A 26,420-nucleotide genomic window follows, 5' to 3' on the forward strand; every position below is an offset into this window, starting at 1 on the left:
TAAAAACAAATAGAACCAAATCGAAATGAACCGGACTGCTACAGTGTCCATTAACTGGTCTTACAAACAATAAGGCAAGGATCCACTAGTGATTAAAACGTCATGACAACACACACACAAGCGTGCGCAAGCTCGGCGAGCACGCACACACACACACACACACACAGAGGCAGTCAGACAAACAGAAATAACCCAATACATAAGCGCAAGAACATCAAAAGTAATGTCAGTCACTTACATTTTATTACAAAAGACAATTGACACACATGGCAATACAAATCGTAACACAGCCATATTGAAAAAAAGGGGGGAAATCACTTGTATGGTCTATTTAAAAAAAAACACCGCCAGAAAGTCACCACAAAAGCAGAGGGATACTGGCTTTTAAAAATGAAATGGGCACAACAGGTACACAGGAAAACGGGCCAGAACTGCATGTTATCAAAATGATGTTCATAAACACCACACTGAAACACCCATCCTATCACAAACACAATCTCCACTTTTTCCCCCCACTAAAGCAAGACTAAAATCAAACCAAGCAAGGATAAAGAGAATAAAAAAAAAGCCCCCACCCCCCTCCCAAACCGCGCCCCCCCCTCCCCCAGTGCCCCTCCCCCCAACACACACACTCTAAAAATTGTACGTAAACGAATATATGAAACTCTTAGTCAGAAACTAATGGCAATTTTGGAAAACAACAACAAAAATGAAATAAAACAAAATAAAACGAAAAAAAAATCACAAGCGCTTAAAAAAATCATGCTGAAAAAAACCATGCTTTTAGTTGGGGGAAGGAAAACACCAGTCACTTCAAGTTTTGTATCAGTATAATATAATTTCGTTAATTCATACCACTTCATAAACCCACTGCATCTTCGAACACTCTGTATTATCTCGATATGATTTGTTATGATCATGTCAGCGGTCGCGTTCATGTGCCTGAGCACCACACACCTGGGTGACCAGAGCAGTACTTTATTTTGTTAGTAATATTATCGTTATCATTATTTGTGGAAAGGGGGTACCTGGAGAGCTTTTATATCATTTCCTAACCTATTATCGAGGGGTAAAAAGCATGACTAGAACGCACATTGGTGAAAGATGATTGTACGTATGAGCAACAACAACAACAAATATATAATTGTATATACTGCGATAAGAAAAGGGAGAATAAAAATCGGCACACACAGTAAACAGGAAGAGATGATAGACTACATTTCCTTTAACTCTTTCGTGACCTCTTCCAACTACCCAGCCCCGCACAACCTTTTACGGCCATCGGAGCACTGAATTCACACCCATTGTGTCTTGGGCTCGACACAGGAAGGCGGGGCCCATTCCTCTCCTTCCACCGTTTTAATCAACATCCCCCACCAGAAGTCAGTACCTATTCAGACCTGGGTGGAGCGAGGGAAATCGAGATAAAGACGCCTTTCCTAAGGACACGAACATCATGCTGAAACTGGGCCTCGAACCTTGATTACTGGTGCCCCTCTAAAAACGCCGTTAGTTATGAATATCATTACATCATAGGACACGCAGGAACAGCTGCCCGCCCAGGCTTGAATCACTCTCTCTCATCAGTCTCCCGTCAGACTGGAGACACGTTTAACCCTGCAGCATTCATTGGACACGCATACATAGGGTTATCCCACCGTGTAGAATTCCCTTTAGCCACGGAGTGTGACTGAAGCAACCGGTTATTTTGTTTTTGTTTGTGGTGGGGTTTTTGTTGTTGTTGTTCCCCTTTCTTTTCTTCCCTATTTATTGTTACCGTGTTTGTGTGTTTTCTTCTTTTCATTTCCTTTTCCCCGTGTGTTGATTTCTTCTTTCAAGTTTTTCCTCTTGAAGCCTACTCATTTTCCATCTGCATTTCTTCTCCTTTTTATATCTATTTAAACTTTACTCTGATTACCGTTTTTCTTCCCAGTGAGCTAATTTCTTCTTTCAAGTTTTTCCTTTAATAAACGTTACTCCGAGTCGGAACACTTTCAGTTCTTTTCTGTACATGTCAAGAGTTGGTCGCGCTGTCATTTCGTCAAATGTTATAATTACGTCACAAATCCGTCTCGATTAGTTTAAAACCTCGGGGTAACCGTAGTTAACGATGCATTGCCAATCGAGTCTTGACTGGCAAAAAAAAGTCGAGATCACTAATTTAGTAGTGGTAAGAATTTCAAATTACACGCTGTGCCTGTTTTGTGGAGAAATTTTTCAGTTACATCTTACAAACACGTGCACTTGCGGACACATGGGTAGACATGCACATAATTATTACATGAATGCATAATGTCAGGTTATGTACGTAAGAGCAGATGATATTTATAATTTTAATTTTGACAAACTGCCATCAGTTAGCTCTTCACATTTGCAAGAGGGTGTTTGTGTGTTCGCGCGCGCATGTGTGTACCGTGTGTGTGTGTGTGTGTGTGTGCGCGCTTGCTTGCTTGAGTTTGTGTTTTTGTAGGAGCGCGTGTGATGAGAGTGCGAGTGAAACTGTGTGATCATGCACTGCGTATGTTAGTAAGCTCATGAATGCCATTTAACCCATGCCTCCTCAGCCATCGTTCGAAATGCATTAGACCTTGTGAAGGTATTGCGAACACACTGCCGATGGCATGTACATGTCTGGCAGATTGATGGTCACAGCTGTACATCATCAGGTGTGACAGGCAGCGCGAGCCTTGCATATTCATGACCCACGTTCCACAACATGTATTCAACATAGCTGAGAATCACATTACAGCATGCTCCACCACACAAGTCCAAATAATACGAAACGCATGCATGGACGGTGAAGGATCATCAGAGGAAAGGAGAAGAGGGGTGGGGGTAAAGACGGGATACACGGTAGTTTGAAAACAAGTTGATAACACGCATACATGCCCCTAGCACACATGGGAGAGAGAGAGAGGTGGAGGAGGGGGGGTGGGGTGAGTACTTCTTCGTGTTCTGTAGTGCACAAAGCTTGTGTTTCAGTGGATTTTATGTAACCGTACGGGAACACAGATTTTTTTATTTTATTTTATTTTATTTTTTCAAATCAAGCAAAGAAATCAGTTAAAAGTTCTCACGACTTGAGGAACAAGACAGACAAACCGATCATGAGCAAGTGACATGGGCATGGCCCGATTTCAATGTACCATCTGAGAGCCTATGAGTATGATGTTATTATGACCACTTGGCGCGCGCGCGACACACACACACAATACACGGATACATGGATGCACGAATATATCTTACAGAATAAATCTAAGTGGTGGAACATTTTTACGTCACAGCCATGCTTGACAACACGTATGTGTCAGTGACTAATCTTTTTATTCATCTATGGCAAAGAAAGCTGTAAATTGTCACAACACATTCTGGTGTCTAAAAAAAAATGGTCCCTGTCTGTCCCAGCGAGAGAGAAATGTATGAAATGAATGAGAAATAAAGTGAGACTAAGACATTTTGAGACTTGAAGACTAAGACTGATTGAAAACAAGTCTCAAAATGTGTCACACGCATTCTATGATTCGTAAAGGTGTGTGTGATTTATCTCCAATAAAGTGCCGGCTATGGCTCTTGAACACAGTTCAAACAGTCGATTAAAATACCAATATATGAGTGGTTAGACCCACAAAATCATCCGTAAGTCTCTGGTCCGCTTGAAACCGTGGCGGATCTCATTGTTGACGAATCATGTTACGATGACGTTAAAAAGTCGATAGCAAAATGGACACACACACACACACACACACACGAACTAAAATTTTAACTTCAGAAAAAAATTCGACACATGGAAAACATGCTGCTCAGCCAGACGCAATATTTATGAAAAGTGTTTATTTGCTGAAAAAAACATATGAAAACAATCCACAAGTAACGTTTTCAAAAGCTACGGTTACAAGAGTTCGTCTAGTCCTTCAAACTTGACGCCGTTCACACACACAGGGCTTGATGTGGCGAGCTACAAGAACGGACGTGGGTAACGAAAACAACAAGAAGTGTGAGTTAAATGCTCTGGACAGTGATATTTTGGGGGGAAGAAACAATGGTGGGAGAAAGTGGGGAGGGTGGTAGGTGAACTGGCGTCGCCAACACGGATGCATACTGTCGTCACGGATTTACATGGATACACAAGTTTTACAGATTTTACTACCCATCAAAGACCCATGCAAAACAAATCACACACTTGACAAATTTCAACATTTGCTAAAAACAACAACAAAAAACAACAATACAAGCACACACACGCACACGCACAACATGAATTCTTACATGTTAAAAAAGAAACAAAAATCTTCCACTTTGTAATAATACTGACAGTTTTGAGAGTGGGGCGGTGGTGTGACAAACATCGCTATTTCTCCACGCGACTGTGAAATGTCTCTCTCATCAAATTTTGGAACACGCACACATATGTACATACACAGACAGACAAACAACTTGGATGTGCATGCCCGTATAATTATGTACTCGCACACACATCTAGATAACAAATTACATAAGAGTCCTCAATTCTTATTGCTCTGGGTAAAAAACAAAATTTAAAAAAGAGAAAGAAGAAAAGAAACTAGGAAAGGATCCACACAAAACTGACATAATTGTCCGCTGATATAAAACGCACGAACCATATATCTGCCTTTTGCCTGACAATACCAATAAAATTCCTTGTACAACTAACAAGTGAGTTCACACACTCTCTCACGTCATCAAAGCGGCTGCTGACAGCGGGTACCGAAACGATAATTTTTCTAAACGTTGCATGTAAATTTCTGTCTAAAATCGCTCGCCAGAACAAATCTCAGACACAGTATTCTATGCCCCCCTCACCCTTCCCTCTGGCTCCCCAATCATTCCTCAATATAATGCACCATCTGTACCATTCTTCAATAATCGTGATACCCTTTATTTTGAAGCATATTCTCCAACTTCCCTTTTTATTCTTTTTACCCGGTTCTCGTATCTTCCATGTGAATTGGTTAAAAATGGTTTGCTTTGTTTTTCAAGTAAGTGACCTTTGGCACTGACCAGAATCAAGAATTTTCACCATTACGTGATCTTTGACACTGACCACAGTTAAGAAGAATTTTCACCATTCATTTTTTTCACCGGGACATGTGCATGGGTAACGTCCAGGTTTACGGAAACCATCGATGTCTCTTAAGCCTCCATTGGTCCACGAACATCGGTGTGTGGCTGCCTGCATGGCGTATGACTGTTTTTACCACGCCGTGTAGGCAGCCGTACACACCAGAGGTTACCAGAACATACATACTTGAGCACTGTCAGAACCTACTCACTGGGTGTGAAAGCACAACAGCCTTTTAATACTTGAGTTATATTTCAAAATCTAATGTTTTGGATGAGTGAGATCCATTTAAACACATTTTCCATCGTATATTGTGATTGATGTTCCGTGACACTGCAGAATTTTACTGTTCCTGGCAGACCTATACATAATAATAATAATAATACTAATGATAATAATAACAATAATGAATGCTTGTTGAGCGCTTTCCTCCCTCAAAGGAAGCTCAAATCGCTGTACAAAAAAACAAACAAAACATTAAACACAAATATACAACAAAACATTTGACGCACAAAAGCATAAAACAGATTCAAAGACTACGTGTATTACATTACTTAATTACAAACACGCAGACACACATACAGAGTTTATAGCTGAATGTCATTAGAAAGACATGGAAGGTTTATGCATTGGCGTTTTCAAAAAGATGTTTTCAGACCAGTTTCAAAAGATTGAAATGATGGAGAGGGATGAGGTAAACTGTTCCACACGGAGCTGAATGAGAAAAAGAAGATTCACCGAAGAATCGGGTTTTAACACGGGGAGCAAGTAGCCGCCGTGAATTGGAAGATGATCTGAGTTGTCGAGGGGTTGTGTAGGTTTGGATGACTTCTCTCAGATACTGAGGGGCTGCGCCCGAAATGGAGTTGAGGTGAGAGTTGCGACTTTGTACTGAATGACATGTACGGAAAGAAATTGATGACCAGTGAAATTCATTGCAACTTCCATAGAATGCAGAAGGTACGGTACCATTTCAAATAAAAAATGAAAATATGATTATTGTGTGCGTTTGTAAAATTAGAGTGATAGGTTTTGTGCAAAAAAATAATAATGCAACAGTAAAATGACTGTGGAAAACATTTTTGGCTACTGTACTATGTCTTGTGTCCTTCTCAGAAGTGTGGAAAGAACTATTTTTCTTCTTTTTTGTTCAGTCAAATTCTGTGTCGCCAGACAAAGCATTTCCAGATAAAATGGATTTGTGAAAGTACACATACACACACACACACACACACACACATATATATATATATACACACGCGCGCGCAAGCCTGTGCTCATACATACATACTTTTGAGACACACGGAGAACCAAAACACATACTCATTATACACATGAGACCAATACCAAAACTGGAAGCGTCAAAATATCTTTGCTTTGTCAAAGGTGAAGCCAGGACTCGATGCCCTGCTGACCTTAGATCCTGAGAACACACACCAATGTCAAACTTTATTCGCACGCACGCACGCACGCTCATGCACACACACTCGCTGTGTGTGTGTGTGTGTGTGTGTGTGTGTGTGTGTGTGTGTGTGTGTGTGTGTGTGTGTGTGTGTGTGTGTGTGTTCATATATACAGGTAAGCTACAGAGGGGAAAATATCAAACCCAGTTCTTGTCAGCTTACTCAGCTGTAACAAAAAACCTAGAACATCATTACCCCCACACACACCCCACACAGACACACTGCAAAATCAAAATCAGACGGACGAATAAATTGGCAATAAAACCGCACCGTAATGGTCAAGACAAAATCGTCCCTCCCTTTCTGGTCAAAATAAAGGACACCTGTTAGTACAAACCTAACATTTCGTTGAACTGGAACCCAAGAGAAGATTGTCAATACTGGAAACAGTTCATAACGAGTAGTGAAAAATGTCAGCGCTTGCGAGAGAGAGCAGGCACACCTTCTTTCACGTCAGACTCTGAAACTCTGAACACAGTCATGCTGCAAACAGTCACACTATGGCATGACACAGGTGTTAAAGGGCCCTGTATGTTTTGGCATTGTTTGTACAGGTAGGACTTGTCTTTGAGCCAGAGCACAACCACACAGGATTCCTGAGCACATCGCCGTAATAATAAAAGGTCCATATTGGTTGCCACTGTGAAGCCATGGAGAGTTTATATACGTTACCAGAGCAAAGGAATACAGTATCCTTGTCCGTTGCAAGAATTTCGCCGCTGAGGATCCCAGAATGTCGACACAAAACAGCCACACGGAATTCGTTGATAGCGTCAATGTGTGATGTCCGGCATATTTCGTTCAAAAGTCTCGAGTTTTGACTGAAGAATCCGAAAAGCAATTCCGAACCCTTGTCAGTGGGTCGGTTACCTTGTGTACTTCGTGTTTTAGTTTGAAAAGAAATCTTTTCTAAAGGAATGGCATGATCAGTTTGGATAAGTTGTTTTGGGCTTAGGACTTCGTGAATGCTTTGTCTGGTGACCCAAACTGAGAGGGGACTACATGGTGGCTATAACTGACGAGAGGTAAGTTATTTATTTATTTATTTATTTTTTGTATTATCTATTGTTGTTTTCAATATATAACTACAGGGGTCCACATGCCGTGTCAGTAAAAACAACCACAGAAGATGCCAGAGTCATACTAGCGTATACCTTTTTACGAATACAAACTTTCTTCTTCTTCTGATTTTGACCATACCAGTATGAAGGAGGGAAATCATTTACCAATTACGCAATCGGCTTTCCAAAAATACAGTGCCTAATATTATATACCAACAGGTGTGTAGCTCGTGAACTGCTAACGTACAATTATTTAGAGTGCCTTGTTTTGTCGGGGCGTAACCTTTCTGGGTATCTTAGCATTCTGATATTTCAGCTGTAGAAGTCCGTTTGTACTGTATCAGTGCATGACCGTATGCATTTGGTTTCTTCACTATCGAGAGTCCCTATACTCTGCACACACACAGCTCTATTAATGGTCCATGTTTTTAGTCAGTTTGATGCAACAGAAAGTCCCTGCGAGTGTGAATAGTCAATGGATAGTTAAAAGGCTCTGTGCGGGTTTTCTTTCCCAATATATATCCATGACGGACTGCAGAATTTTGCTAGACAGTGTCCATGATTTGCCAGTAGGATGCTGCAGGAATCACAGTGTGTTGTCAACACACAAAGGTCAGAGATGGTCCCTGTATATTGTCAGTGCTGACACAGTCACTAAGGGTCCACATACGCTGCCAGGCACCTACACAGCTTGTCTACATATCATTACACCTAGGCATACTGTTTGTCTACGTATCATTACATCTATACCAATACAACTTGTCAATATATCATCATTATACCAACAGTCATATAGCTTGTCTACATATTATTACACCTTTAGCAAGACAGCTTGTCTATATACTATCATTACACCTATACCCACAGCCTGTCTACATATTTTCATTACACCTACAGTCACACAGCTTGTCTATACATTATCATTACACCTTTACAGCTCGTCTACAAATTATCATTACACCTACAGTCACACAGCTTGTCTGCATATTATTACACCTATTGCCAGACAGCTCATCAAAACATGATCATTACACCTTTACAGCTTGTCTACATATTATTGCACCTACAGTCATACGGCTTGTCTACATATTATCATTACACCTATAGCCAGACAGCTTGTCTATATATTATCATTACACCTATACAACTTGTCATCATATTATCATTGCACCTATAGCCACACAGCTTGTCTACATACTATCATTACATAGGAGAGAGACACAGAGAGAGAGAGAAGCATCACTCAACACAGATAACGAAACCAGTTAGTCATTTCAAACGTAACTCAGGAGGGTCAGAAAGTTTGTGTATTTTCTTCTAATCTACCAGTTCCCATCAATCAGTACACCGTGTACAACACAGAGTTGTCAATTTATCCACAACAGATTGTTCTGAAACAAGTGCACTGTTGCTTGCTGTTCTCAACTTTTCAATTGGAACCATTCTCAAACAGTGAAATCGCTTTATTATTATTATTTTTTTTATTACAATATAATGCCCAGGTATAATAAATTCTCACAACTAAGACAATTGTCGCTTAGTGAAAAGCTAACTTCAACACATTCTGAGAGCCGGACCATCGTTGTTCTTTTAACGACAGAATATAGATCTATGCAGCAAACACGGAAGCTTCAGTTAGTTTCAATCCCAACCCATGATGAGCATCACCAAACAAAGCCACTCCTTTCCGCAGTATCTGAAATGTGCAGAACATTGAAATCGGCGAGTTTACTCCATGAACGGCCGAAGACAGTTACACTTTCTTCCTGCTTCCATCAGCTCAATGACGGCGTGGTTTGTCGAACACAGTAACATCTTAGTCTTTTTCTTCTGGAGTTCAGCTGGTCATTGCATTCGGCGTTTATGTTTTATAGCTTGTGCTCATCGCAGTGACTACGAACGATGTCCCGAACAGACATCTGACTGTGTACCAAGTACCAAAACTCGGAGCATACCTTCCACGATCTAACAGCCAAAAATCCCACACAAGGAATACCGAAATAACACTTCACACGATCACTCTTTTGTTCCGATCACTACACAGCGATGTTTTGAGCACTACATTCACAACAAATCGATGATGCTAGAAAAGAGAAGCGTCATCCGTCTTTCATTCTACATCTTTCGGGGACAGATACACTCAACTGTAGTTGAGCAATGCCCCTCCCGTACCCCTTTCTTCGCTAGTCACTTTCACTACTACTGCTACTGTCGGAATCGTCGTCGCCCTTCTTGCTGCCTCCCTTCTTTTTCCTCTTTTTCGACTTCTCCGCCGCTTCCTCCTCCTCGATGCGCGCTGTGCGCGCGGACTCGCTCTCCAGCATGGCGCCGATGGTGTGCAGGTCTGAGGCGTCCACCAGGTCCAGGGCTCGCTCCCCCTCCAGCGTCTTCAGCTCCTTGCGGGCCCCTTTGAACAGCAGGTACCTGACACACACACATACACATACACGTGCACACCACACACACACACACGTGTGTTTTGGGCCAAGATGTGAGCGTGTTTGTGTATTTTCTATTGTTGTTTTTATTTGTTTGTTGTTCCGTTTACCGTGTTCGCTCGCTGGCATTGCCCTGACGCCGCTGTTTCCAGACCATCATTCCTATAGTCACCCTACATAGACCTTCATCATACCTACAGTCACCCCACATAGACCTTCATCATACCTAGTCACCCCATACAGACTTTCATCATACCTACAGTCACCCCACACAGACCTTCATCATACCTACAGTCACCACACACAGACCTTCATCATACCTACAGTCACCCTACATAGACCATCATACCTAGTCACCCCATACAGACCTTCATCATATCTACAGTCACCACACACAGACCTTCATCATACCTACAGTCACCCCACATAGACCTTCATCATACCTACAGTCACCCTACATAGACCTTCTTCATACCTACCGTCACCCTACATAGACATTCATCATACCTACAGTCACCCAACACAGACCTTCATCATACCTAGTCACCCCACATAGACCTTCATCATGCCTACAGTCACCCCACACAGATCTTCATCATACCTACAGTCACCCTACACAGACCATCATACCTAGTCACCCCATACAGACCTTCATCATACCTACAGTCACCCCACACAGACCATCATACCTACAGTCACCCTACATAGACCATCATACCTAGTCACCCCATACAGACCTTAATCATACCTACAGTCACCCTACATAGACCATCATACCTAGTCACCCCATACAGACCCTCATCATACCTACAGTCACCCTACAGATACCTTCATCATACCTACAGTCACCATACAGAGACCTTCATCATACCTACAGTCACCCAACATAGACCTTCATCATACCGGCAGTCACCCCACTTAGACCATCATACCTACAGTCACCCCACACAGACCTTCATCATACCTACAGTCACCCTACATAAACCATCATACCTAGTCACCCCATACAGATCTTCATCATACCTACAGTCACCCTACATAGACCTTCATCATACCTAGTCACCCCATACAGATCTTCATCATACCTACAGTCACCCCACACAGACCTTCATCATACCTAAAATCACCCTACATAGACCATCATACCTACAGTCACCACATACAGACCTTCATCATACCTACAGTCACCCTACATAGACCTCCATCGTACCTACAGTCACCCCACATAGACCTTCATCATACCTATAGTCACCCCACATAGACCTTCATCATACCTACAGTCACCCTACATAGACCTTCATCATACCTACAGTCACCCTACATAGACTATCATACCTAGTCACCCCATACAGACCTTCATCATACCTACAGTCACCCCACACAGACCTTCATCATACCTACAGTCACCCTACATAGACCTTCATCATACCTAGTCACCCCATACAGACCTTCATCATACCTACAGTCACCCCACACAGACCTTCATCATACCTACAGTCACCCCACATAGACCATGATACCGACAGTCACCCTATACAGACCATCATACCTGCAGTCACCCCACACAGACCTTCATCATACCTACAGTCACCCCACATAGACCATCATACTGACAGTCACCCCATACAGACCTTCATCATACCTACAGTCACCCCACATAGACCATCATACCGACAGTCACCCCATACAGACCATCATACCTACAGTCACCCCACACAGACCTTCATCATACCTACAGTCACCCCACATAGACCATCATACTGACAGTCACCCCATACAGACCATCATACCTACAGTCACCCCACACAGACCTTCATCATACCTACAGTCACCCCACATAGACCATCATACCGACAGTCACCCCATACAGACCATCATACCTACAGTCACCCCACACAGACCTTCATCATACCTACAGTCACCCCAAACAGACCTTCATCATACCTACAGTCACCCTACATAGACCTTCATCATACCTACAGTCACCCCATACAGACATTCATCATACCTACAGTCACCCCACACAGACCTTCATCATACCTACAGTCACCACACACAGACCTTCATCATACCTACAGTCACCCTACATAGACAATCATACCTAGTCACCCCATACAGACCTTCATCATACCTACAGTCACCACACACAGACCTTCATCATACCTACAGTCACCCCACATAGACCTTCATCATACCTACCGTCACCCTACATAGACCTTCATCATACCTACCGTCACCCTACATAGACCTTCATCATACCTACCGTCACCCTACATAGACCTTCATCATACCTACAGTCACCCCATACAGACATTCATCATACCTACAGTCACCCCACATAGACCTTCATCATATCTACAGTCACCCTACACAGACCTTCTTCATACCTACCGTCACCCTACATAGACATTCATCATACCTACAGTCACCCAACACAGACCTTCATCATACCTAGTCACCCCACATAGACCTTCATCATGCCTACAGTCACCCCACACAGATCTTCATCATACCTACAGTCACCCTACATAGACCATCATACCTAGTCACCCCATACAGACCTTCATCATACCTACAGTCACCCCACACAGACCTTCATCATACCTACTGTCACCCTACATAGACCTTCATCATACCTAGTCACCCCATACAGACCTTCATCATACCTACAGTCACCCCACACAGACCTTCATCATACCAAGTCACCCCACATAGACCATAATACCGACAGTCACCCCATACAGACCTTCATCATACCTACAGTCACCCCACAAAGACCTTCATCATACCTACAATCACCCTACATAGACCTCCATCGTACCTACAGTCACCCCACACAGACCTTCATCATACCTACAATCACCCTACATAGACCTTCATCATACCTACAGTCACCCTACATAGACCTCCATCATACCTACAGTCACCCTACACAGACCATCATACCTACAGTCACCCCACACAGACCTCCATCATACCTAGTCACCCCACACAGACCTCCATCATACCTAGTCACCCCACACAGACCTCCATCATACCTACAGTCATCCTACATAGACCTTGGAACCACACATCGCCAAGGCAGAAGCGATAGGCTGGCGCAGGCTGGCAATTATGTGCAAACTATCTGGTACCACGTGGGGTGAAGATACCGAAAACAGCGTGTCAGGGAACAGTAAGACGCCATCTTGAACATGGCGCCACAGCATGGGCAACAACTGCAAAGACAAACCAGCAAGCACTTGACGAAGGCCAGAACCAGACACTGAAGCCAAAATCATGACACAGACGGCAAGTACAAGTGTTTGCCCGACCACCCCATGAAACAGAAACTGAATGGCCTCACCAACAACCTACTGAACAGGAGTACCTTTGTCCATGAAAGCGAACGGCTGTTCCCTCAATACCAGGAACAGCTGAAACAGGAGGTACTCCCCATGCGCCCATCAGAAGTGCCAGAACATTGGGCGACCAACCAAACTGATATCCAGGTCTTTAACATGCTCCCCTACCTCTCTTAAGGTAAGACAAAGTGCGACTCAGTGAAGCAGTCCCTCACGCTGGCTATGATAGCTGAGAAGTTCCCACAGGAAGCATGCATCCATGCATATATTGACGGATTAGCAACTAACACTGCCACAGGGGGCGCAGGCATCACTGTGCGATTCCCGGAAGAAGAGACAGCTGCTGTCACTGTTGCCATTGGCAATCACTGCACAAACTATCGTGCAGAGACTGAAACACTCATGCAGGCCGTCTCCATCAGGACTAAGACAATGACTGTAGCCAAGATGTCTTCCTTACAGACGCTCTGTCAGTGCTGCAAGCCTTTGATGACAACAAACCATCACTCTTGTCGGCAGTGCTACAGAAAGTGGCAAGTAGCAGACGGGTGGTCCACAAGTGGATCCTGGCCCATTGCGGAGTCTCGGAATGAGCAGGCTGAAGGGCTGGCCAAGAAGGGAGCCTTGGGGGAGCAACCCAACAATATCGTCAACTTCAGTGATATGAGGTCCATCATCAGGGCACTGACGGCACTGTAACAACCAGGGACGACTATCACACGTTACCCAGAAAGCAGCAAAGTGTCCTGGTGAGACTTGGCACTAGTCACAACAGACTGAACAAGCACATGTACCGAAAACTAAAGCTGGTACCATCACCCACCTGTCCCTGTGGACAGGAAGACCAGACAGCATAGTACATTCTCCAAAACTGCCCCCCGTACAAACAGGCAAGACAAGAGGTGTGGCCTGTCGACACTTCACTCACGATCAAACTATATGGCAGCCACGAAGAGCTGGAGAAAACATCATCATTCATCGCCAGAGCTGGACAGATGGTGTAGCTGTGAACGCCAAGAAAAAGAAGTAAAAGACCAATACTATATTATGTGTTAATGTGCTTGAAAATAAACTAAATGTTTTGACAAAAGTGTCAACATAGATCAGTATCACATGATAAGTGCACGGTTTTGTTTAAACATTTACATTGTAATTTATTTGCTTTTGGGAAGAACAGAACCTGCTTTGTGAGAGAAAAAATAAGTTGAAAAGATATGAGAACAGAGTGTCATAAATCTAAAGTGCTATTACTATATCTTGTGCACTGATTGATAGTGTCATTGATTCTCCTGGTCAAAAGTAATGAAGTCTTAAGAGGAAGAAGTCCAGATAAAGAATGGTGACTGACATCCTGGTCTGTAAGCTCTGTCCTGTCTCAGTGAGGTGATAGCCCTTCACCGAAAAGCGAACTCGTCAGCAGCAATGAAGGGGTTAACGTGAAAGTCTGACAGCAAGACGACTGACGTCAAAAGTGACAAGAAGAGGAAGCGTGCAACATGATGGACATTCCCCCAGACATCAAGCCACAGACCTTTATAATAAAACGTCTGCCAATAATCACCTGTTTCCTGATAGACAAGATGGATGGAACATTGCCCACACACAGTAAAGACACTATGCCAAGTTACAGTCTTTGCGGACAGTTCGGCAATACGTTGATTTAACGGTGTTGCCCCAACATTTGGGACATTTTGTTTTCTTTATTTCGATGACGATGAATGATGATTAGTGTGGTGACTAACGATGCTGCTATGGGAGCCCATTTAGGATCGGGATCCTTTACACGGCTGTACTCTTATAATCAATTCCGGCGTTGACCAAGCTGCAAGATACAGACACCTACACAGTTGGTCACCTTACCCATAGGGCACTAAACTCTGGGTAGAAGCCGGCCACGGGGTGAAAAGAATAAACATGTCTGATGGAATTCGAACCTGCATCCTCCCAGTCGTCAGTCTGCGACGCGAACCACTCAGCCACGACGGCTGGCTACCGAAGTTATTCCTGAATGATCTGAAAAAATGTCAGGTATGGTCACCACTGTTAAGTCCTCAGTAACATGCATCCTTACCCACAACCCCTCTCGCCCTAAATGAACCCACAACACAGAACAAGAAGAGTTCCTCGTGTACGAGCCTCCCCTACCACCTGTACTCTCACCTCTGGAAACTTTTCTTCTTCTTCGTTCGTGGGCTGCAACTCCCACGTTCACTCGTATGCATGTCACAACTCATGACCATCTCGTGTGGAGTGTTTCGTGCATTACCTTCCCCATCTACCCTCTCCCATTCGAGCATTCGTTTAGTGTGTGTTAGCTCCCGGTTGTGCGTTTTTTACGTGCAATCGGGGAGTCTTGTTTGTGTCACTGCTGAGCAGAGTTTAATGTCTCTCTGTTCTGTCAGTGACATTTTTCTAGGCTTTGTGTCCTCGCCTTCCTTGGGGAAAGTTGTGCCGTGTTTTGAGTTGGGGCTTTTTGCCCAGTTGGCACCCTCAAGTGAGGATTGTTTTCCTCCGGGTGGCCATGTATCTTTGTTCTGTGTGCTCCAGCCCAGAGGGAGTGCCCTGCTGGACGTGTCTCGTCTTTGTTTTGTTTTTATTTCCAGCGTCAGGGTAGTGGTACCGGGTTGGCAGGTGAGTTCGCTGTTGCATTGTTGAACTTTTCTGTTGTAGTTTGTACTCGTCAGTTGGCTGTTATAAGTGCTGTTTCTTTGTTCATTTGTCCTGTTCTGTTAAGATGCGAGATGTTTGATTTTGTTCAATGGGATTTGAGGGTTAATGCTAAAAAAGTCAGGCTTGTATTGTTTTTCTCTGTGATATTTTTTAAAAACATAACTTAAAAATATTGGTTACTGGGATTTATTAAGTATGCTTCAAGTATTTCAGCCACTAACGTTTCCTATTATTTTAAGAATGTTTCTATTTTCGTTATGTTCACAAGGTCAAATTATATGTTTTCTAAACTATCAGTTTTTTTCCCCCACTTCTTTCAACGTCTTATGTACAATATCTTTCAGAACATGTGTTCACTAGTGAATGTGAAGTAGGGAGCTGTCGAAGGGAATCTTACAGTGATATTTTATAATGCTGTTTCAGTTTCGTTAAATCTTTTGTTCATCACTGTCTTGCACGTTCATTGAGGGGGGGCAGGGGTAATCCTTCCAGAAGGATAATATAATTTATGCAGTTTGCAGCGTCCCACTTCCTGTGCTTTCCCCTCTTCAGCCTGTGTTGGCCGGACAGCGCTGGTGCTCTGGATGTATGCGGCCTTCCTGCTGCTCTCTTCTCATCACCGTCGTCATTTGTGCTCTAGTTTCGTCTTCATCAGTTTTCAGTTTTCACCATCGAAGTCGTCGTTTTCCTCTTGTGTTGTGCAGTTCTTCAGTTTATGTATTCATCAAACGTCTTTAGTTCACTGGTAGCATTCTACGGACTGTTTGCCGCTGGACGGCCGTGTGTTAAAGCTCTGTTTTTTTGTGTGTGTTATTATTTATCCATTCTGTTGCCATTTAAGTGTTGTTGAAGCCGGGGTTGTGGTTATTGTTACCATTCTGTTGCCATTTAAGTGTTGTTGAAGCCGGGGTTGTGGTTATTGTTAAAGTTCTGTGTGTGATTGAATAAAATTAATGTGTGTGAACTCTGAATTATGTTTAGTCTGTGTCTGTGTTGTCTGGGTGTTAGTGCTGGGTTGGGTGGGGGTTTCTAGTCCGCTCTCTTATAGAACGTGACAATGCACACGAGTGGGCTTTTACGTGTACGACCGTTTTACCCCGCCATGTAGGCAGCCATACTCCGGGAGGGGGGGTGCATGCTGGGTACGTTTCCATAACACAATGCTGACATGGATTAAAGGATCTTTAACGTGCGTGTTTGATCTTCTGCTTGCGTATACACACGAAGGGGGTTCAGACACAAGTAGGTCTGCAAATATGTTGACCTGGGAGATCGGAAAAATCTCCACCCTTTACCCACCAGGTGCCGTTACCGAGATCCGAACCCGGGACCCTCAGATTGAAAGTCCAACGCTTTAACCACTCGGCTATTGCGCCCCTCACCTCTGTAAACAAAACCCGCTTCGTGTCGTTTCACCAACCTGACAATGTCGGCGTGACCCTCGGCGCAAGCAGCGTGGAGCGGAGTCCAGCTGTCGGTGTCGGTCTTGTTGACGTCGGCGCCGTGGGAGATGAGGAGCTTGGCGGCCTGGTAGTTGCCTTCCAGCACTGCCTGGTGCAGCGGCGTCAGACCTGCCACACACCAAAACCACACCATCCACTTGCAGAGCAACACACACAGGGGACCATCGGGTCCCCTAAAGGGCTGTCAGACTCTGAGACGATTTACACTGCGACCCGTGTTCCACGCGGACGTATCCGCATCAGGGACCGGTTGCGCAAGCGATCTTAGCAGCAGAAGAGTCATAAGGGCGCCGCACAGAACTGTTCACCAGCTTTGTCCAAGTCTTGTCGGTTTTGTGTCAAAACCTGGGTCTCTGCAAACAGTTTTCCTGACCATCGTTTTTCCTTTTGTTTTTCTGTCTTCCCCTCGGTCTCCCTCCCTCAACAGTTCCTTGGAGGACTGCTTTAACAAAGCTATCGAATCTTGTTACGTGGCCATACCAGCGTGGCTTTCTTTTACTGAGTCAGCAGGTCGTCAAAAGGTCCACTGTGCTGTTTGTTTCTACGGAAGTTACTGGCTTCTAACATGTACTCAACTGAAAGACCTCCATTTGTTTTTAACAGTAAACCTGTATCGTTTTTGGTGATTAATCTTGTCTGCACTGTCTGCGAGAAACCACACAAAGTTTTCCTCGTAATAGTGTCTTCCATTACAAACTAATGCGTACAAGATCTGTCGAATCATCTTTTGCAATCTGTTATCTCAATTTGGCGAATGCGGAAAAGACTATGCATGAGAGACAGAGACAGAGGGACACAGAGACAGAGAAAGAAATACTCGTACATTACCGTTTCAAATCAAAATGATGTCGCATGACATCTTGTGTTATCTGTCTGACAGTTCGTGTGTGTGTGACCTCCTGCACGACAGACTGGGCGAGATTCACACTCAAGGGGTAGTGGATCAACGGCAACAGGCAGGACACAATTTATGGCGTAATGGAACATTGCCAGCTATCTCCCAACAGTATGAGAAAGAGATAGGAAAGCCGCACACTAAGATGTGTGTGTGTGTGTGTGTGTTTTGGAAGGGAGGCGGCAAAGGTGGGTAGCGGAAGCGGAAGGAGGGAGAAGGAGGAACGGCGGGCTGGGAAAGAACAGGAATGGGATATTATCATGCTATGCTAAGGTTCAGAATGCAGTCACGTCATACCTTTTATAACAATGACGTCTTCCGTCAGATAACCATGATGGCATTGGTGTTGATGTTGATGGTGACGGCAGTAATGGTTCTGGTGTGAGTGTGAGTGAGAGAGAGAGAGAGAGAGAGAGAAAGACAGGCTAAAAGAAACGAACAGGAAGGGAGGGGCGCTACACATGACCCTGACGCACCCAGAGATAGCGGGTGGCGGATAGAGGCTGTCAGCGTAATCTGGTCAATCCCGGCGATAAACCAACACCCCGGGGTGTCGGGCACCGGAGAAAAGCCGCCTTGATGTTGGGGGAGGGCTGGCAGAAAGATTCATGTCACTATCAAACGCCTATCTCCTGTTTCCTGTACGGCTTTCAACTGGAACAAACCGCTTAAAACCTCCCATGTCAGACGGTTGATATTCCACACGATCTGCACTGTGTAACTTTCTTTTTTCTCTCAGCCCCCACTTTTTTATGGGCTCCTGGTCTGGGCTCTGGAGGCAATTTGTCAGTGGTGGAAATGGAATATATTTAGACACGTACTCATATCTACATGGACACAGACACTGAGATACAGATGCAAAGAGACACACACAAGGATCCCTTATGATCAAGTAGTTCAGTCAGTTTCTGCCTATCGTCTCATGTCTGCTGATGCGAGCTACAGGGTTTCTCCATTGAACGTTACACTGTTCATACATCATAGTCGATTTGACCCCAAAATGTCGTGCGAGTTTTGCACAGAGCAGGGGAGCCGGGTCTTGGAATACGGCATGCTGAAAGCAACTGGCCCTTTTGAAACCCACTGTGTACGCCTTCGCTGTGAGCCGTGTTTGGACTGATCTGGTGCACAGTAAGCTTATCACTGGTGTTTTTGCTGACGAATTTCTTGTTCAGTGCTGCTGAAGAGTGAGGCTGATCACCGTCCTTTTTCTTCTGGTAACTCCATGGTCCGTATCCTCCGTGTTCACCCGATTCTGGTGAGCTCTGTGGGTTTTTCTCTTGTTTATTCTTAGGGCGTTGCGAATGGTATGGTCCTGATCCTTTCAGCTAACAAACGCTAACACGAATGATGTTATCTCTAATGTGCGTATTCTGATTTCCAGCATGCCTTAACGCACGAAGAAATTAATGCATTTCAAGGTCAACAAATATTTTAACCCGAGAGACTGGGAAAGCCTCCACCTTTTAGTGGCTTTACCCAACAGACGCAAACATACACACACGCACAAGCACACACACCAAACGAACTGTGCTTTTCGGCGGTGAAGAAAAACGGTTAAATTGCACGCTTACACGGTGGTTTCGCGTGGCCCTTTCCACCTGAACTAACGTTCAGGGTGCAATTAGAGATTTTCTGGACTGGTTGGGTTCCCAACAACAAGCACTACGAACCGTCCTATGTGTGGTCCCATCAATCATGAAACAACGTGGGTTTTTGTTGTTGTATTTTCAAGTGTACAAACGCAGACACACACAGTGCGTTTGTATCTTGTCTTTCCGTTCCATAACCGGACACATTATTTTACTCTGCGCCTAACCCTGATGGATATTTCTAAAATCATCACAACACTGGAAGAACCTGTCAATAGACGAGAATGATTATGTAATTCACTGATTGTAGTGACAAAAAATGAACTGCTGGCAGACCATCGGGAAATCGTTCAAATGAAAGCAAAGTTGTTTACTGAATTTGGGAGGGGCATACTATAGTACAAAATGCTACTGTCATGACCTTCCAGTTTCTTAAAATTTCTTGGGTCACAAGAAACAATGTTGTAATGTACCTTTACGGGAGGTGAATTTACCTATAATCTCCAGTGGTTAACGACAAACAGAACACACATGCACGTGGTCGCTGGTCGTGGAAAAACCCGCACACCACAATCCTAATGCTTTCCTGTTTTAACATCAGGCTCCTTCCCAGCAGCAAAATTATGGTTTACTGAGGTAGTTCACACCCAGAAAACAGTTAAAGGTTGTTCTGAGAAATGGACAACGATAAGTAAACCGAACGTTGTAAAAGCTGAACGATATTGGTGAACCTTCCTTCACCTTCACCTTCACCTCTCCCGTAGTCTGGGTTCAGACCGTTGGGGCACCGCTGCTGACCTGGCCACCACCCCTCTCCACTCTTCACGGTTTTCTGATTTCCTCAGGGCGTCACCGAGCGTCAAGCCTGTCCACCCCCGGCCGGATGTTGTCTTCCCATCTCTTCTTCTGCCGTCCTCTCCTTTTGCCTCCTTGTACGGTGCCTTGCAGGAACGTTTTGGCAAGACCAGATGATCGGGAGATGTGTCCATACCACCTAAGTTTGCGTTTTTTTCACTATGGACAGAAGGTCTTCGTAGGGTCCAATACTTTGCTTGATTCTGTTCTTCACTTCCGTGTTAGTGATGTGGTCTCTGTAGGAGATGCCAAGTAGTCTACGAAAGCATCTCATCTCGACAGCTTGGATTCTTCTCTCGATGTCTGCAGTCAGGGTCCAAGTCTCGCAGGCGTAGAGCAATATTGATATAACCAGGGAACGCATCAGTCTGATTTTTGAGCTGAGAGCGATGTTTTTGTTGTTCCAGATGGTGTTCAGCTTGTTGAGTGCCGTTGTTGTTTGGGCAATTCTCGAGAGTACTTCTGGTTAAGATCCTTCATCTGACACGATTGCTCCCAGATATTTGAAGCTGTGGACTGTTTTAAGCTTTTCGTCGTTGACTTTGATGTCAATGCTGATGCCGTTGGTGTTGTTAGTCATCAGTTTGGTTTTCTCCGCACTGATTTGCATTCCATACGATGTGGAGGCTTTGTCTAGATGTTTGACCAGGCTTGCCAGTTCTTCTTCTTTTCCAGCCAGTCCATCAATGTCGTCGGCAAAACGTAGGTTTGTGATTGTTCTGCCGCCTATGCTGACTGTTCCTACATGCTCTTCCAGTGCGTCAGTCATTATTCTTTCTAAGAAGATTATTGGTGAACACTGATCTATAAATCATTTGCAAAGATTCAGAAGCAATGTCTGTTTGCTGCCTGACAGAAACTGCTTTTAGATCGGAACAGCGTGAACAATCATTGTGGGACGAAGAAAAAACACCAGTGACTATTGCCAGTTGGTAATGATTTTCCCACAAACTTCGCTTTGTACATGTCATAACAAATCTTCCGCGGGTGTTCTTTCGTCTGACGAATGGCAGTGATTTTTTATTTTATTTTTTAATTAGGTCAGTTTTCACGTCTTTACTTGCAGTCATTTAAACCAGAACTTTGTCTCCAAACGGTTTACAAAATATTCATATTCGGAAGAATTATGAAGTTGCGAAAAAGGGTGCATGTATTACATACCTTCTCTTGAATGTGTACTGGCACTGCGACATTTCTAGAAATTGTGTACTTTTTCCGTTCCCTTCTCCCAACCCCCGAACTTCCTTCCTCCAGTTTCACGCAGCGATAGCATGGCGAAGGGTTGCAAGCCATCAAAGATGGATGGGATGTTTTAAAGATAACAGTTTAAACGGCATTGCTTGTAACACCCCTCAGTCCTTCCCGTGTGTGTGTGTGTGTGTGATTGAGGGAGAGAGCTACGTGTGCGCGCATCGTCGCCTGAACATGAAGGGATGGGAGCGGAGGAGGCGGGGGGAGGGGGGTGTAGTTGGGGGGTGTGAGGGAAGGAATCTAATTTATACGCTTTAATGAGGGCCTCAATTTTACTTAAATAGATTCATCTATATTTGTCTCTCTCTCTCTCTCTCGCGTATGAAGAAATAAAGACAGCCACTAACAAACAGCTGAAACACGCGCTCACACACACACACACACACATTACACCACCGCTCAACATTAAACCAAATCCATTGCGGCAACCTCAATGTCCAGGGGGGTACAAAAGCCATGCACCACATTTGCCAAACATACTGTTCGTGGAAAAAAGGCCACGACTTTCATTGACCCCTCACCACCGACAAAGGTCATCACACACACACACACACACACACACACACAGGTGAGGCCTTCTGGGGGTGGAGGTGGGGGAGTTGTTGAGAGGAACCAAAGAACACTTACTACCCTCCTCCCCCGAAAAAAGGCTTTGGGCGAAAACCGTGGGCCCCAAAAGGCGTGAAGCCCTGTCTAATCCCTGGGGGGATTAACAGCTGTCTCTAGGAACCTAGTCCTGTTAACTCTCTTTGCTTTACGACATCGCACTCACTCTTCTCGTACCTGGCGACCTCCATCAGTTGTGCTGCTACTTCCTTCTCGTTGTACACAAACCATAATGTCGACCGTTTTATTGTTGTTTTTTTCCGAAGGAAAATCCTATCCTGGCTGGTTTATCAGTTAACACCGCCTGCTACTTACTGCAACCTTCTGTTTCATTTTGTTAGATTCATCTGACCGTTTTCTGTCTTTTAATGCATTTACTTATTTGTTTATTCTCTTTCACTGTTTTATTAGTCATTTTACCTTAATGCGTTATACAAACCTAGGCTAAACTCTCAAGGCCTGACTACCACGACAGGTTAATGCAAAGGTCAAGCATCTGCTTTTTATTTTGATTGATTTTTTCTAAAGAATATGTCGTGTAGCGTAAATGGATCAGTCCGTACACTTTCATACCTCATTGAAGCTGAAACCCAAACTTCTGTGTTATACTTCCCTAAGTAACTCTTCATGTCCGCGATCAGTATGTGAGTGTTTGCCTTCATACACCGTTATAATTATCTTTAAACGCACACAAGGTAATAACAACATACACAAGCAAATAACCACACACACACACACACACACAAACAACAACAACAACAAACAAACAAAAAACCTAAGTGTACACAGTAACGTTCAGTTTGTTTCATTCTAGAAATTCCTCAGAAATCCAAAATGGGAAATGAGAAACGAATCATAAAGCACACACACACACACACACACACACTCACACGCACGCACGCACGCACACACACGAAGAGGGAGGGAAAGAATGAGGCTGGAAAGAGGGAGAGGAAGACAGGAACTGTAATGGACGTTTAAAGAGAGCCCTGAGAGAGAATGAGGGGGTGGGGGGGAGACAGAGACAGGGTCAGAAAAAGACAGAATGACGTGTGTGTGTGTGTGTGTGTGTGCGCGCTTATCTGTGTGTAAACACGCACGCACGCGTGCAAGAGTACATGCACATTCGTCAGGGCGGCGCGATGTTTGATCACGCTGTGTGGTGACCCTAACTGACGTCACCACAGTCAACACACAAACACACACGTGCCACCCCCACCCCCCCTCCCCACACATGTGCCCCCCTCTGGCCCCCTCACCTGCCCCCCCCCCCCCCCCCCCCCCCCCCCTCCCATACACACAAACACGTGTCCACACCACTAAGCTCGAAAGTCCACACACACGGGATAGGAGAGGAGGGGGGGGGGGACCAGCAACTGGTAGGCGAGTTACACTGGATGGTTATCTGCAGATCCTGAGGACTGAATCCCTTCACCAACTTTCAGTCATGTTTCGTCAAGGTCACGCGGTGAAGGCGGGAGGTTTCTGATGACTCCAGTTGTAAATGTGACTGTCTGGACAAGCGTGACAAAGAGAGAAAGAGAGAGAGAGAGAGAGAGGGTGGGGCAGTGTGCTATCGAGCCAGAGAGTGACAGGGACAGACACAGACAGGCAGAGAGACGAAGAGACTGAGAGAAAAGGAGGTGAGAGTGTGTGAAAGGGATATGGAGATGAGAGGAGAAAGGAGAGAAAAGACTGATACAGAGAGAAGAGACTACAGAGTGAGGTGAAGAAAGGGGAAGAAAAAGGAGAGAAAAACAGTGGGAGGGGGACGGGGTGGTTGGGGGATGGGAGGGGGGTGGGAGAGAGAAAGAGAGAGAGACAGACAGACAGGCAGGCAGACAGAGAGATGTGTGTGGATGCGTAACAGACAGACAGAGGGAGACGTGTGTGGATGTATTTGGAGAGACGGGGGTTGAATGCATACTTCAGTATCGAATTCCTGCAAATGCAGCCTTTTTTCTGTCCAAGATGCATACGAGTACGTGTCACATTATAAAACAAGATATTGGCGGTATTGTCTGTTCTTCATTCGCTGTAGGGGGTTTCACTGACGTACATTATTATCATCGTGGCAGAATAGTAGGTGTTGGATTTCTGATCCAGTGTTCACCAGTGATCAGGGTTCAAGGCCCCGTTTCGGCATGGTGTTGTGTCTTTGAAAATGGCATTTGACGCCAATGTTCCTCACTCCAACCAGATGTGAAAGGATACCTGACTTCGGTTATGGAAGGCTAAAACGGCGGAAGGAGAGGATTGGGTCCCGCGTTCCTGTGCCAAGTCCGAGATGAATTCACTGCCCCGATGGCCGTAAAATGCTATGGGGCCTTTAGCCTGACATCGCATGACACCACAGGATAGCCTTGTTCTGTGTGGGCATCGAGTTACGGTGAAAGGCGGGTTCAGGCAATGGAATTTGGGCTGACCTCTTCCCCCTCCTCCACCTCTCTCAAAACGGGAGCTGACACTCCGGGTGTCTGGTCACATACGGGTTTATGACCCGGTGGAAGACACTGTATCCATACCAATGACCTCACACCCAACTCTTCCTTCTCGTCCCATCCCCCATCCACGTTTTGTTTTTTGTTTTTTTCTTGAAGATACTGCCATGTATATCCCCCACCTCCTCCCCTCCCGTCTCTGCCCTATCCTACCACATTCGTGGTGAACTTTTCAGGCAGTGGGCGTCAATAAAATGCGTGTTGTTTGGGATCGCTCTTTTCTGTTACTGCCTCCACCCAGCCCCCACCCCGACCCATCAGCCTCAACTCTCTCTCTCTTTCTCTCAACCCACCCCCCACCCACCCACCCCACACAATTTTCCCCGCACCCGCAACAAATACAAGGTAGATAACAACAGTCGACGCACTACAGATCGCTTTGTTGGAAATATTTTGTGATTCTCTCTCTCTCTCTCTGAAAGGGAGAGTATTTAGCAAGAAACGAAAGATGGTCATATGGAAATGAAAGAATTATTGTTGTAAATGGATATAAGAAGACGGTCATATGGAAATGAAAGAATTATTGTTGTAAATGCATATAAGTATCTTGGAATTTATTTTTCAACAAAACTTAGTTTCAGTTTCGCATGTCAAGATACAGCTAATAAAGCAAAGAAAGCAGTTATGCGGATACTTCATATTTTGTATAAGCTTGATTGTAATTCATCTCGTATTTTTGTAAGGTTATTTGATGCTCAAGACCAAGCAAATACTGCGGTATGGTGCAGAAATATGGGCCTTGGAAAAAAGTGAGCATATAGAAAAAGTACACTTGTTTGCAATGAAACAGTTTTTGAATGTGGACATCCGAATGCCAAATGATCTTGTGTATGGGGAGCTAGGGAGATATCCAATTTATTTAAACTCGTACATTAAATATATTAAGTATTGGTTGAAACTTACAAGAATGAACGAAAACAGGCTACCATTCAAAGCTTATCAGATGTATTCCTTAAATAATAATGGCAAAAACAAAACAAAAAAACAACAACAAACAAACAAACAGAAAAAAAAGAACAAAAAAAGAAAAAAAAAAGAAAAGGGTAAGGTGTGTTCGTCAGTGCTTAAATTCTTATGGTTATTCTTTTGTGTGGGATAATCAGGGTGTTGAAAATATTGCATGTCTTTTAAAGTGTTTTAGACAACGAATAGCTGATTGCAGGTGGCAAGACTGGCATGATCATATGAAAACTTGCGTTAG

General features: G+C 44.3%; 1 protein-coding gene across 3 annotated transcripts in view; it reads right to left on the reverse strand.

Annotated features, from left to right (window-relative positions):
- Positions 1-227: 227 nt before the first annotated feature.
- LOC143281086 (uncharacterized) overlaps positions 228-26,420 on the reverse strand; it is a 61,454-nt gene continuing 35,261 nt past the window's right edge. For all 3 annotated transcript variants that reach the window (XM_076586025.1, XM_076586024.1, XM_076586026.1), the window contains 2 exons: positions 17,477-17,627; positions 228-10,028 (listed from right to left, as the gene is read on the reverse strand). In XM_076586025.1, coding sequence (XP_076442140.1) covers positions 9,788-10,028; positions 17,477-17,627 — 392 coding nt within the window. In that variant the 3' untranslated portion in view covers positions 228-9,787. The remainder of the gene's footprint in view (positions 10,029-17,476; positions 17,628-26,420) is intronic.

This window comes from Babylonia areolata, chromosome 4, assembly GCF_041734735.1.
Source record: "Babylonia areolata isolate BAREFJ2019XMU chromosome 4, ASM4173473v1, whole genome shotgun sequence".
In the NCBI taxonomy this organism is placed as follows: Eukaryota; Metazoa; Mollusca; class Gastropoda; order Neogastropoda; family Buccinidae; genus Babylonia; species Babylonia areolata.